This window comes from Cricetulus griseus, chromosome 4 (genome assembly GCF_003668045.3).
Source record: "Cricetulus griseus strain 17A/GY chromosome 4, alternate assembly CriGri-PICRH-1.0, whole genome shotgun sequence".
NCBI classification, from domain to species: Eukaryota; Metazoa; Chordata; class Mammalia; order Rodentia; family Cricetidae; genus Cricetulus; species Cricetulus griseus.
Genome location: NC_048597.1, coordinates 160,812,992 through 160,826,492, shown reverse-complemented (window position 1 = coordinate 160,826,492; position 13,501 = coordinate 160,812,992). Strand labels below are relative to the sequence as shown.

General features: G+C 43.4%; 1 protein-coding gene across 8 annotated transcripts in view; it reads right to left on the bottom strand.

Moving 5' to 3' along the window:
- Window positions 1-1,991: 1,991 nt before the first annotated feature.
- Window positions 1,992-13,501, bottom strand: part of Usp28 (ubiquitin specific peptidase 28) — a 62,432-nt gene continuing 50,922 nt past the window's right edge. For 4 of the 8 annotated variants that reach the window (XM_027412094.2, XM_027412095.2, XM_027412097.2 and 1 more), the window contains 10 exons: window positions 12,601-12,795; window positions 11,715-11,854; window positions 11,342-11,527; window positions 10,345-10,440; window positions 8,526-8,704; window positions 8,334-8,412; window positions 7,056-7,135; window positions 6,420-6,543; window positions 5,076-5,271; window positions 1,992-3,144 (listed from right to left, as the gene is read on the bottom strand). In XM_027412094.2, the coding sequence (XP_027267895.1) occupies window positions 2,969-3,144; window positions 5,076-5,271; window positions 6,420-6,543; window positions 7,056-7,135; window positions 8,334-8,412; window positions 8,526-8,704; window positions 10,345-10,440; window positions 11,342-11,527; window positions 11,715-11,854; window positions 12,601-12,795 (1,451 nt within the window). In that variant the 3' untranslated portion in view covers window positions 1,992-2,968. The remainder of the gene's footprint in view (window positions 3,145-5,075; window positions 5,272-6,419; window positions 6,544-7,055; window positions 7,136-8,333; window positions 8,413-8,525; window positions 8,705-10,344; window positions 10,441-11,341; window positions 11,528-11,714; window positions 11,855-12,600; window positions 12,796-13,501) is intronic. The other 4 variants (XM_027412101.2, XM_027412098.2, XM_027412099.2 and 1 more) reach the window with 2 other exon arrangements.

Genomic DNA, 13,501 nt, shown 5'->3' with positions numbered 1-13,501 from the left:
AGTGCTAGGGCGTATATGCCAGTCAAGTGCTCTAACGCTAAGCCAAATCAATTCAATGCCCCTACCCCCCCTTTTTGGTTTTTCAAGACAGGGTTTCTCTGTGTAGCTTTGGATCCTATCCTGGCACTCACTCTGTAGACCAGGATGGACTCAAACTCACAGAGATCTGCCAGCCTAAGCCTCCTGAGTGCTGGGATTAAAGGCGTGGGCCACCAACGCCCAGCCAAGTGTCCTTTTGTTTTTAGTAGATTTTTGTTTTGGAGACAGGGTTTCTCTATGTAGCTCTCTGGCTGTCATGGAACTCAAAGGATCCACCTGCTTCTGCTTCCCAAGTGCTGGGATGACCACAGGTGTGCACCATCACCTCCTGGCAACAAATAGTTCTAAGAGGAGCTGACAAATTACCAGTTCAGCTTGTAGCTATGGCACATACCGAGGTAAAACACTGTGCTCAAACATGTCCATCTTTCACATTGGATTCTTCCTCCTCTAGTTCTTTCATTCTCAGCATTCTTATCCCCAAATCTTTAATAATGCTAAAGCAACTGAGATGTCACATGTCCGTAATCCAGCTGCTCAGGAAGCTGAAGCTAGAAGACCCAACTGTGAGGTGAACACAGAACATAGATTCTGTCTCAGAGTGAAGAGCCAGTGAAATGCTTTAGTGGGTAAAGATGCCACACAACCTGAGCTCAATCCTGAAAACCTGCAAAATGGAAGGAAAACACCAACTCCCACAGGTTGTTCTTTGACCTCCAAGGGCATGTTATGGCATTTACACAACAGGAAAATAAATACCGTAAAAAGTTTTATAATTATATTAGAAGCATTTTAGGCTAGGAACAGTAGCTTATACTGTAATCCCAACACATGAGAGATGAGGGAAGACTGTTGCAAATTTAGGGCAAGCTTGGACTACACAGTAGTATGTTCTAGGCCAGTCTGGCCTGGGCTACAGAATAAGACCTAGTGCCCCCCACGAAAAAGAAAGAAAGAAAGAAAGAAAGAAAGAAAGAAAGAAAGAAAGAAAGAAAGAAAGAAAGAAAGAAAGAAAGGAAGAAAGAAAGAAAGAAGGAAGGAAATACATATTTAAAAGCCAGTAAGAGTCCAACAAAACACAGAAACATTCTAAGCCACAGCGTGAGAGTTGTTACATGGTGATGTATGCCTGTAATCTCAGTACTTGGGAAATAGACACAGTAAAGATCAGCAGTTAGAAGCCAGTCTCTGCTACAAAGAGTCTGAGCACAATCTAGGCTACACAAGTCTCTCAAAAGCAAACAGCAACAGCAAAATCTTAGTTTGTGAAGCCCAGAAAGAAACAGGGATGTACAAAAGATAGCCAGCTACACAAGATTGAGAAACTGGGTGTCAGCACTCCCTCCTAGTGATCAGTTTGGATCTAAATAATACAGACTACTCAGCCATTGGGGGTGTGTGGGTGGGGTGGGTAGAGAGAGAGAGAAAGAGAGGATAAGACAGAGCTGAGTGGTTAGAAGCACTTGCTAACCCAGTAGTTTTCAACCTTCCTGATGCTTCAACCCTTTAATAAAGTTCCTCATGTTGTGGTGATACCTAACCATAAAATCATTTTCATTGCTACTTCGTAACTAATTTTGCTAGCTATGAATCATGCAAATATCTTTGTTTTCCAATGGTCTTAGGTAACCTCTGTGAAAGGGTCATCCAATCCCCAAGAGTTGTAACTCACAGGCTGAGAACCCATGTGCTACCTGGAGTTTGGATCCCAGCACGTAATAGGTAGCTCACAACTCCAGTTCCAGGGAATCCAAGCCATCCTCTGGCTTCTTTGAGCACTTGTACACATGGGATATGCATACACATAAATAAAAATAAACTTTTGAAAAAGGGAAACAGAGAAGTCCTCACCCTCCCCCCCATTTTTAAAAGGCTGAAATTATAAATATATGGAGTCAACTCATTTCCAGAATGGGAAACAAGGATTTCAAAGACAGGCCATACTACACACCAAAGGTAAAACAAATACTTTTATTGCACATTTATAAAATCTGCATAGTTGTATTGTTCTTCCCTCCCATGATTTCTCCAATAATCCTTAAAATTTGGTTAAGACATGAGTTTCCAATTAGAAGTTCTTTAAAAATGGATTTCTCTCTACATATACATACAGATAAATGTTCTTTTCTTTATACAAATTCACATCCCTTATTTTCTAAAAGGGGGGAAAAAGAAGAAAATCAGAATGTTTTATTAGGCCAGGGCAGCCTTAGACACCTGCTTCTGATAATTTTCAAAATTTTACTTAAATGATTAGTAACTATTAAAATGTTCCTGTGCAGCTTCATAATATCACTGGGCCGAAAGCTGCTTTCTTTTCTTTCACTCAGTACTGAATGTGAGGTTTTCTGGTGTATCTAAAATATGAACAGACCAAAAGGTGAGGCAGCCTTCCCTGGCTTTTCAGTGCAGCCTCAGGTTCCACCCACATGTGGAAGGGAGGGCTCATCAGTACCCCCTTTTCATCATTCTCAAGAGCCACGCAAGACTTTATTACCAATCTCTGGTAGTTAAGGATTTTTAAATGTCATCTGAACTTGACAAAACAACTAATAACTAACTGCTCCTCCAGTTCAGTTCTGATGAGTCACCCTTCTGCTGTCAGAAATACTGGTGCCTGAAGGGCAATTTAAAAGTGGCATGAGGATTATACAAAACCAAGTATTATGGGAGATTAAAAAGGCAATTCAGGTCTTCTGGATAATTCAAAACTATAATGCACTGACCTTCTTCAGGGAGATAGCTCTCATGATTCTGTACCTAAAATGTGCAACTTTATCCTTAATCCTTTTAAACACACATCATGAGAGGGGTGAGGGTCTGAATCTTGCTCAGCCACCCAGTCCTCCTCTAGGGGAATCTGCAACAACAGACTGCTGTGTAGCAGGCAGGTGACCAGAGACCAGGCTGAGTCTGGACTGTGTGGGGCTTATTTCACTGTTACTGTTGAGACTCCTTGAATGGACTCCATGACAGCTGCAAATCGGCTGCAAAGGTCATAGGGAGAATTTGGTCGAATAGTTGGAGGCTCTTTCAAGACGATGATTTCCGCAGAAGGATCTAGAAGCCTGGGTAAGAATTCCCCTAAACACAGCTGCAGATTTTCTGTAGAGGGAAAATGGATGGTTACAAACACAGCTAAAAAGATCTTTGTGGAAACTAAGAAGCCTGCAGCCATACAGGAGGGCCTTCAAGCAGCCTACATACTAGCTCCAACAGAATGTATCCTGCTGCAGCTAACAGATGAGGATGCCTTTGGGATTCAGCCCACACAGGGCTGCATAACTGAGTTCATGTCCATGTCTGTTTATGTTGGGTAGGGGAGGTTGTCATGAAAAATCTGGCAGCAGTAAAAGGTATCTGAACACAAGAGTGAAAAATAAGCTCAAAAGCAAACATGCAATCATGACTTCACTGCAGCCTTAGTTCTAACACACTTATAGAAGCATTAATACTTTAACCACAGAAAAGACTTTTTAAACATTTTCCTACCATTATTTGACACACATGCAAGCATCAAATTAGGATTATCTGGATTGTATGGAATAAAGTATTTGATTTTTAAAAACTGCTTTGAGTTGCTGGCTTGCTTCATTACAAAAAAAGGCATTAAGTGAAATTTGTCTTGGGATTAGATCAGAATTTCCATCATTTTTAAAATGGCCCTCAATGTACCTCTGCCATTTTATACTACATAGTTATGTAAAGTGATATGTTCGGTATTGACATTCATAGAATTAAAATCAACTCTGAAAAATTGTTTTTCACGTGTTCTAAATCCTAAAGTATCAAATATTCAAGATTTAACCCTTTATGTAAAAATAAAGCAACGTTGCATGAGCATGCAATTTTTTTTTTTTTTTTTTTTTTGGTTTTTCGAGACAGGGTTTCTCTGTGTAGCTTTGGAGCCTATCCTGGCCTCGAACTCAGAGATCCGCCTGCCTCTGCCTCCCGAGTGCTGGGATTAAAGGCATGCGCCACCAACACCCGGCTTTATCTTTAATAAATGGTAAAGGTTTGATTTGTGCACCTATTTTGATATGCCTATATACATGGGCTGCATAAAAGCTTCCTGGGTGAGACCAGCGAGATGGCTAAAGAGAGTAAAGCACTTACTGCACAAGCCTAGACACTTAAATTTATTACCTAGAACCCAGGTAAAGATGGTAAGAGAAGACAAACTCCACAAAGTTGTCCTCTGAGTTACACACATGTGCTATGGTATATGTATCCCCCTATGCACCCAATAATAATAAGTAAAACAATATTTTTAAAGTAGCTTGGTGTGGTAGAGCATGCCTTTAATCTTTAATCCCAGGTTTCAGGAGGCAGAGGTATGCAGATCTCTTTTGAGGCCAGTCTGGTTTACGAGTGAGTTTCAGGCCAGCCAGAACAACACAGTGAGTAGGTAGCTCAAAATAAAACAAACAAAAACAGTTCCATGGGTAAAAAGAAGGTGTAAGTGGGAACAATGTTAAAAGCCCTGCTTTATGTCAGGCCAGTCAGGAGCAAAGACCTGCTGGCCAAGCAGCAATGTTATTTTGCCATCATGGCTGTGTTTTCTTAGTAACCATCCTCTTAAAACCTGAGAAATTGAATGTGATATTCTAAACCCCAGACACAGTGGTGCTATTGTTGTTCAAGTGCTGGTCTCTATAGAGCAATGACTGTTTTCAAACAGGGATTGCTGGGGCTGAGGTACAGCAAGGCAGCAGGTTGCTTGCTCATCATAGCCCTAGGTTTAGTTCCCACTACTACAAAAAACTAAAAAGTGTCAAAGTCACAACTCTCTAGAACTTTGCAGGCTGACCTTGGAGTGGCTTCAGCAGCTGGCTGAGACAAGGAGTTTGGAAAGGAGTAGAGACCAAACTCCCAGACCCCTTTCCATGGTGCATACCCAGGCATCTTACTCAAGGTGTGAGGGGATGCCAGTCCTCCTAAAAGGGTTCAACAACCAGTGACACGAGAGAGTGCGACCACTGTGAGTTCTCAGATACACAAAACCACAGACACTATCTGCAGTGTCAGTGACATACCTGCGATATCCTTCCCCAGGTAAGAGCACCAATGGTTCCTCATGACCTCAATGGCATCCAAGTCATCCTTGGAGATGTCATTATTAATGATCAGGTGGATACAGGGAATGATCAATTCATTCATCACATTAATGCCTTCTGTTACAGAGTGGTCATCATTCGTTTCAAACAGGGAAGCAGCCTTGGCATTCAGCTCCTACAGAAAAAGGGCAGAGAAGGGGAGAATATTTGGAAAAATAAATACCAACTTAGTAGGAATCTAAGCCAAAGGTCACACCAAAATCACCTAACTACAGGGAGGAGGGAAGTATTGGTTCCCACCCCAGATGAGCTGACATAATTAGGATTAGGATGTAGGTGACCTGGGCCCTGGGATTTCAAAGCAACTCCGGTAATAATTGGAATGCACCCAAACTTGTGACTCACTGGACTAAACTTACACGTCAAGGTCATATTTGACATCTGTTTGTACCCAAAGACCTATTTAGTGATTCTCAAATTTCACTGACCACTAGACCCACACACAGAGACACTGAAACCCAGGCTGCTCCCCAGACTGGTCAGCTGTCACCAATGTCTAAAGGACCCCCCTAGGATATACACTAAAGGATGAGAGCCAGTGATGGGAAGCCTAAAGCATCCTTAGTACGGCAGCATCAAGGAAGGGTTGAGAGCACTCAAGGTGATGATCTGTATCTGGTGACTTTAGAAGCCAACACACAAAGCCTTTTAGTTCTCCTCTTCTCATCAAAGTAGCCAGCCCAGCCACACTTGTAACTGACACAGCAATCCAAGAATTATCAGAAAATGAGGATGTCAAGGGAAGGACAAATCCACAGGACATCTGAGGAAATGAACATATATGGATGATCTGCAAGCAGGCCATCTCTTGACAGACACTTCCATGAAGAACTAGCATGGCACAGACTCCTGGGCAGGCTGACAGGATTACACCTGCTTTCCCTATGGCTGCCCAGTGCAAAGGAGGGAAGGCGACAAGGCAAGACTAACTCTTACACTCTGTAACCCTTTATAAGACCAAAGTATCTGTCGAAGATACCTGAAAACTGTTATCTGCTAGGCAACCCTGGGACACATCCCATTCTTTCTACATATTCACTGTGGCTCAGTATGTGGTAGGCTCAGAGGAAACAGCTGACCAGTGCTTAATAAACTTGTACCTAGTGGAGCAATATGCTAAAAGCTTTAATGCAGGCAAACGAGAAGGACAGATGGTCATGGCTGGCTTAACTTGTTAGGGGTTGGAAAGTGAGAGGGCAAGGCAGAGCAGGAGGGAAGCAGGGAGGGAGGAGAAAAGATTAAGGTTTCTCAGGCGGTACAAACCAGAAGGCATTTTCTGCGGTATAGTGCGATCACAGACTCCTTCACCCCCCTTCGGGGCCCCTTCATCAGTAGGGCAGCATTACTCTGGTAGGCATACACCAGATAAGAAAGTGCTTCCTGGTACCTAGGAAGTAGGAGACAATCCATAGCTGAGCTCTCTTTCACCAAAACCTAGGGCTTAGCTCTCACACTTCTCTGCAATGCGAACATATCCGGCTACAATATGGTGTAGTGGAAAAAGCTTGGGGGCCAAGACCACAAAGCGCCTCAGCTCTCTGCACACTGGCCAAGAAGGAAGGTAAACCAGGAAACATCTCCAGGCCTCAGGTTTTCTCCACCTCTAAGACAAAGAAGGGGACTAGCTATTCATTATGGCTTATACCAAGCAAAACTTCATTTTCTGGTCACTAAGGAGCCCAGCATAACATTAGCTAGCTCCTCAATAATAAACCCATTATTACATGAATGACTCCCCCGCAAAAATGTGATGGATATGCACATCAAGGCTGAGCATGGAGGTGGGGTGGGGTAGAGGCCACAGTGTATATGACAAAGGAGGGGACTTAGGGTGGTAGTATCCCTGGGTAGGTGTCAGTGTTCTTACTAGCAACATCAGCAAAAGAAAGGTCCACATACTTTCCTTTTTGAAAGAGTTCCAGGCCTGTCAGGAGGTACACAGACACCTTTCGGAACAAACTGTAATCTTCATGCCACCTCTGGAAAGGAAAGACCACTATTAATGACTGATCTCAGTAAACTGTGTTTCATTTTCACTCCCACACACTCAGTACAAGCATTTACTCAGCAAATCTGGCAAACTATAAAAACACACAAATTTTTGGGTTAAAAAAAAAAAGTTTAAAGCTGAGCATGGAGGCACATGCCTGTAAACCACCAAGAAAAGGTGGAGGCAGAAAAATCAAGAAGGCCAGAGTCATCCTCAGTTACATGACAATTCAGAGCCTCGCCTAGACTATAGAATATAAAGTTTACACCACTGACCTAACTTGCAGTGTTCTGATGGGGATCAATAAATAATCATTTTACTTCACTTAAGTGGTTTGTAAACTCTCCTAATCCTAACACAACACTCAGTCATTCAGCCCTGACTTATACAAATGACACTTTTGAGTGTAGACATGACACTCAGACATGGGGAAGGGGGGCACAAGACTACTCAAGCCATACAAAGCTAGCTCAGCCAGTGTGATAACACAATTGGCACAGCATGCTTTTGCACACAAAAGAGGTTTTTATGTTTGTTTGTTTGTTTTGTTTTTCGAGACAGGGTTTCTCTTTGTAGCCCTGGCTGTCCTGGAACTCATTTTGTAGACCAGGCTGGCCTCAAATTCAGAGATCTTCCTGCCTCTGCCTCCCGAGTGCTGAGATTAAAGGTGTGAGTCACCACCACCCGGCTGGTTTTGTTTTTTAATTTAATCTGTAGTTGCACATATTTTACAGCATACTAGAAAATGACACCCTTACATACCCATATCAGCACACAAACATGATGACTAGAATAGCACTGTCTAGGACAAGGCTCAATAGGGCCTTTAGGAGATGAGTGCAGACATAACCTAGCAGAAGACTGACAACAGACAGATCTGTGATTCTGAGGCTAAGACAAGATCTCCATTCATATTCTGTCTCTCAATCTGTAACCCTGGCTGTCCTAGAGCTCCCTATGTATAACAGGCCTCCCTATGCAGAACCACTGCCTCTGCCTCCTAAGTGCTAGAATTAAAGGTGTGCCCTACCACACCCAGCTTCTCCCTTGCCCCTTTTCAAGTTTTAGTTGTTATTAAGGAACTAGACAGTCTGGTAACATAAACTGTTCATTTTGTCTCCAGTACCACTTGCCTCCACAATTAATGTTTTGAGAAGAATTAAAAGGAACAAAACAAGCAAACTTACCTTATACTCTTCCATGTTCATATCATCTGGACCAATTTCCATCAGCTTGGCCTGGGCCACCTTCATGATACTGATAGATCTGAGTGGAAAAGAATTAAGAAAGCAATGGCAGGGAGCAGGGCAGCACCTCCGAACTGGAGGGACTTGCCTAATGAGACCCAACCCATGCAGGAACAGGCCTGGCATTCTCACCTCTCGTCATAGCTAAGGTTTCTATCTGCAAACTGTTCCAGAAGGGTCCGTTCTACTACCCTTTTGGGTGCTTCATTTTGGAAGAAGTAGACAAGGACATGCTGAAGGCGAGGGTCACTGTGAGAGGTGGGGGTCTCTTTGGCAAGCTGATAGAGCCTGGAGTACTCTTCATGAAATGCCTGTTAGAAACATAATTGAGGAGTGGAGAAGGGACCACTGTGGACTTGAGCACACACAGAAACTGACACCAAAATGCCAGAGGGCCTCTCATTAATCCACAATAGGCTAAGAAATTCTTGTTGATAAATTACAAAAGCAACTATGCATGTGCGAATTGTTGGCATATCACAACTCCCTCAAATCCTGGCACTAGAGAAATACTATACTCAAAAAAAAAAAATAAACTTTTTCCTTATCATGTTTTGGTTGATTTTGTGGAGACATCTCAATCTGTAGTCCAGGCTACCATAAACTTCATTATATAGACCAAGCTGGCCTTAAACTTGTAGCCAACCTCTTGGCTGTACCTCCCAAGTGCTAGGATTACAGGTATATGCCACCATGCCTGGCTCTCATCAAGTTCTTAAAAATACAAATATTTAGTTTAAATTGTTTAAAAATCCACCCAAATGTAATTTCATTCAAACACTTTAAGCTTAAAATACTTTAAATAGTATGACTTTTTTTTTTTTTAAATGAAGGTTCCCAAGTTAAAAGGTGCAGTCTCTCAGAGTTTGTGACATCATGAACATTTAACAACCTCATCATCCCTGTAGGCTGAATGTGATACACAGTGGCACTGCTAACTGCTAGGCTAGTGCCAGGTGAAGATGAGCCATCAGCCTTGTGGGACGGCCTGCTCACCAGCTGGACAGAAAAGACAGTATCTTGTTTCACTTTAACACAGGATACTGCATGTCTGTGTGCTAGCCTGCACGTGTGTAGACCAAAGGGCAATCTTGAGTATTGTTCTTCAGATTCTATCCAACAGACATTTTTGGGGGGTGGAGGTTGAAACAGGTCTCTCTGTGTAGCCCTGGCTGAGTAGTTGAAACAGCCTGGGCTGGATAGTAACTCACTATATAACCAGGTCAATCTTGAACTCAGAGAGATTCACCTGCCTTTGCCTCCAAATGCTGGTATTGAAGGCACATGCCACCATGCTTTTTTCTTTTGTTGGGGGGGGGGCATTTTGAGGCAGGGTTTCTCTATGACTTTGGAGGCTGTCCTGGAACTAGGTCTTGTAGACCAGGCTGGTCTCGAACTCACAGAGATCCGCCTGCCTCTGCCTCTCGAGTGCTGGGATTAAAGGTGTGCGCCACCACCACCCAGCTGCCACCATGCTTTTTTCGGAACAAAGTCTTACTGGCCTCAGACTGACCAAGTAGGCTGCTATGCTGGCTGGCCAGCAAGCCTCAGGGATCCCCCTGCCTCCACCTCTGCAGCACTGGGATTATAAACATGCACTGTACCATGCCTAGTTACATGGATATATGTATGGAGCAGGGAGCATATGTGTCTAGTTCCCATAGAAGCCAGAAGACTGTCAGATCCTCTTAAAGCTAGATCGATGAAGAAGCATAGGCTGCTCATTGTGGGATAATGGGAATCAAACTCAGGTTTTCTGCAAGAGCAGTATATGCTGGGACATTTCTCGAGCCCTGTAGAATTTTTTGTTAATGTAGGTTCTGGAGATCAAATGTAGATCCTCCCCACAGAGCAATCTCTTAACAGAGCACAGGCCATCTTAACACCATTTCCTACTGTCTTATGGAAATATCCCTGGGTCATGAGGGTTAAAATGTTAAAACAAGAGTACCTTAATAAGCCCTGCTTCAGACCCGTCTCGGTCAAAGGTCTGGCGTGCTTTAGCTATGGCCAGGATGACCCCTTGCATGGCAGGGCTCAGCATCACCTACCACAGAGGGCACAAACAGGGAGAAAAAGGAGAGCAGACAGGTTCAGAAGGAGACTGCATGAAGAGAGTTGAGCAAGGTACTGATGAGAGGCAGAGCACTGTCTCCTTGGCCAGCACAGGCTGCGGGCCAAGGTTCCCCAGCTATTTTAAATGCATGCGCAGCCTTGGCTGTCCTTGTGATGAAGCCTATGACAAGCTGTCCCTCTACATGCACATTCTAATTCTGCAAGACAAAAATGTCCAAAAATGTTTTTGCTGGGGCACTGCTGAAGAGTAAGTTCAACTATATGGTCAGCACTCCAATTAGCTCCCTAAATGAACGTGTAAGAGTATATATTAAATAGCTGCAAATTTCCAATTTAAAAACAAAACATATCCACAGCAAAAGACAGAAACCTGAGACAGGGTTAATGACTATTTGTGTGTAATGCTACAGAAAAGGAGACAGACCATGAGAAACAGCTGCTTGCTGAACTTCAGAACTTTAAAAACTAAAGTTTTTAAAGAACTAAAAAAACATTTGTTTTACTCACTGAGTAATTGGAAAAATTCTGCTTAGAAGACAAAATAATGGATTACCATCAAAACAAACTCTGTCTAGAAAGTAAACATATTTTTGTCCACAATACCAAATGGAGCTAATCCTGCCTTCTCCAGGCCATCTAGGCTTTGTAGCAGTCCCTCCTAAACACAAGCTTTCATGTACACACACACATGCACACACGCATGCCAACAGTGCACAGCAGGAATGGGTCTTGGGTGCCTTTTCAAAAATGGCAACAAAGGTCAAAAGCAGACAGGCCTCCATGTCCATTACTTGTGTTAGTGAGAAAACATTAGCGCATGATAGAGACCTTCTGAAAGACAATGCACAGCTAGCCTGCACTGGTCTCTGTACCTCCTCATCATATCCATCTGCATCAGATCTAACCAGAATCCTTCCCACACTGGGAATCTCGACTTCAGAGACCTCAGGGTTAGGCGGGGCAGCAGCCTCTGTGTCACTGGCCTCTGGGGTCTGCTCTGACTGCTCTGCCAGGATTGTTTCCTGGGATTTGGGCTTCTCAGGTTCAGCTTCCTTAAGCTGTGGCAGCAGAATGGAGAGAAAGTAAGAACAACGATAATGGGAGAGAAAAAAAAACAAAAACAGGAAGAAATAAAGAGGGATGGTTAAATTCAGCACAGACACGGAACAATAGAAACGACAGAAAGCTGGCAGGTGGTATTAAAAGCCAGATCCTCTTGCAGGAGGGCCACGCACTCTGTCTCACCTCACTCAAGGCTGCTTCCACCCCACTCTTCTCGTAGGCATGGGCCGTGTTTGCAATAGCTTGGGCAGTCTGCTCCTTTGCAATCACAGCATGTTCAGAGGACAAGCATCGGACACCATGAGAGGAGGCTGCTGGAGACTCTGACCAAACAAACAAACAAACAAACAAATCACACAGGTGTCACATTTGATGAGTAATGTTCTGAACACTCTGAAAATAGGCAAGCAGAAGGAACACACAGTTCAATATACAGTCCCAGAACACTTTTTTCAAAGCCCGTGTAAATGTCCCTAGCAACTTTGACAAGAAACAGCCACTCCACATCAAGGACCCTTGAAGGTCTGTTAAAATTACCATGCTCAAATTTCCTTATTTTTGCACATCACAGATGTTCCTTCCATCAACTATTTCTTAGGAAGATCTCCTATGCAGAAGAGTTTTCACAAACTCTAACTTTTAATCCTGCCATAATTTCTCCTATAACCTGGGGAATAAGCCTTTCTTGCATTATATCTGCTCATCAGAAAGCACCTTCTAAAGGCACAATGATTCTACCATAGTGTGTGGTAACAACTTTAAATGAAACCCACTGTTGGGCCAGAAATGGCAGTGGGTAAAGGTACTTGTTGTCAAGCCTGATGATCTGAATTTGAGCCCTGTGACCCAGATGGTAGAAAGAGAGAACTGGCTCCCACAAGTTGTCCCCTGATTTTAACTCATATGCTATGGCATGTGCTCTCCCTCCTACCCTCTCCATTAAAGAAAAATTAAAAATAAAAGAAACCCACTGTAAAACAAGGCATCGCCACATCCCTAAGTATATGGGGTTGGCTGGGGAGTGCAACAAGAACCTGACTAGACCTGGCAGAGCACCTTCCTTGGATACCTTGAGATGTGGAGAAATCCTGTGATGAGGAGTTTGGGGAGGACTCCATCTGTGGGATCTTACAGGACTGCTCTTCTTCCCATTCCTCCACCTCCTGCTCAAATCTCCAATTATCTTCCTGGATGTACTGCCTGAGCTCCACAGACAGCGCTTCCACTTCTCCCGCCATTTGATCAGATTCGTTAGCAGCTGCCTCTGAGGAAAGCAGTTAAAATGGAGTGCCACCCAGAAAAAGAGAAACCAAAAATAAACCAGACAGCCTTTCCCAAAAGGAAGGGCAGCACATCTCAGTGTTTCTCATATCCCTAAGTAGATAAGCATACAAACATGTGTACTCATACATGTATAATTCTGTCCAAAGCTCTGACAACAAGGCTAACAGGCACAACACAACAGGAACCCTGCCAGGAAGCACTAGCAGGCGGGTGTTCAGTATGTATCTGCTGGGCCTGGAGACATAGCTCAACAGCTAACAGTACTGGCTACTCCTGCACAGGACCCAGGTCTGGTTCTCAGGACCAACATGGTAGCTTATAACCATCTATAACTCCAGTTCTAGGAGATCTGACACCCTCTTCTGGCCTCTGCAGGCATCGGGCATGCATATGGTACACATACATACATGGAGCCAATTCTACATCAGCCTAAAATAAAAATAAACCCTTAAAAAATTCACTGTCTGTTGGCTGAGTGAATGAATTGAGATAGAATAAGGATTTAATCATGGCCAGTCACTGGATGAAGTCAGAATTTCTTTAAAATTTGAACATCAATAGATGTGATAGAATCTTAAGCTAGGGGGTTGGAGAGATGGTTCAGTGATTCAGAGTGTGTGCTACTCTTGTGGAAGAACCAAGTTCAGTTCTCAGCATCCACATAGGATGGTTCATAAGCACCCGTA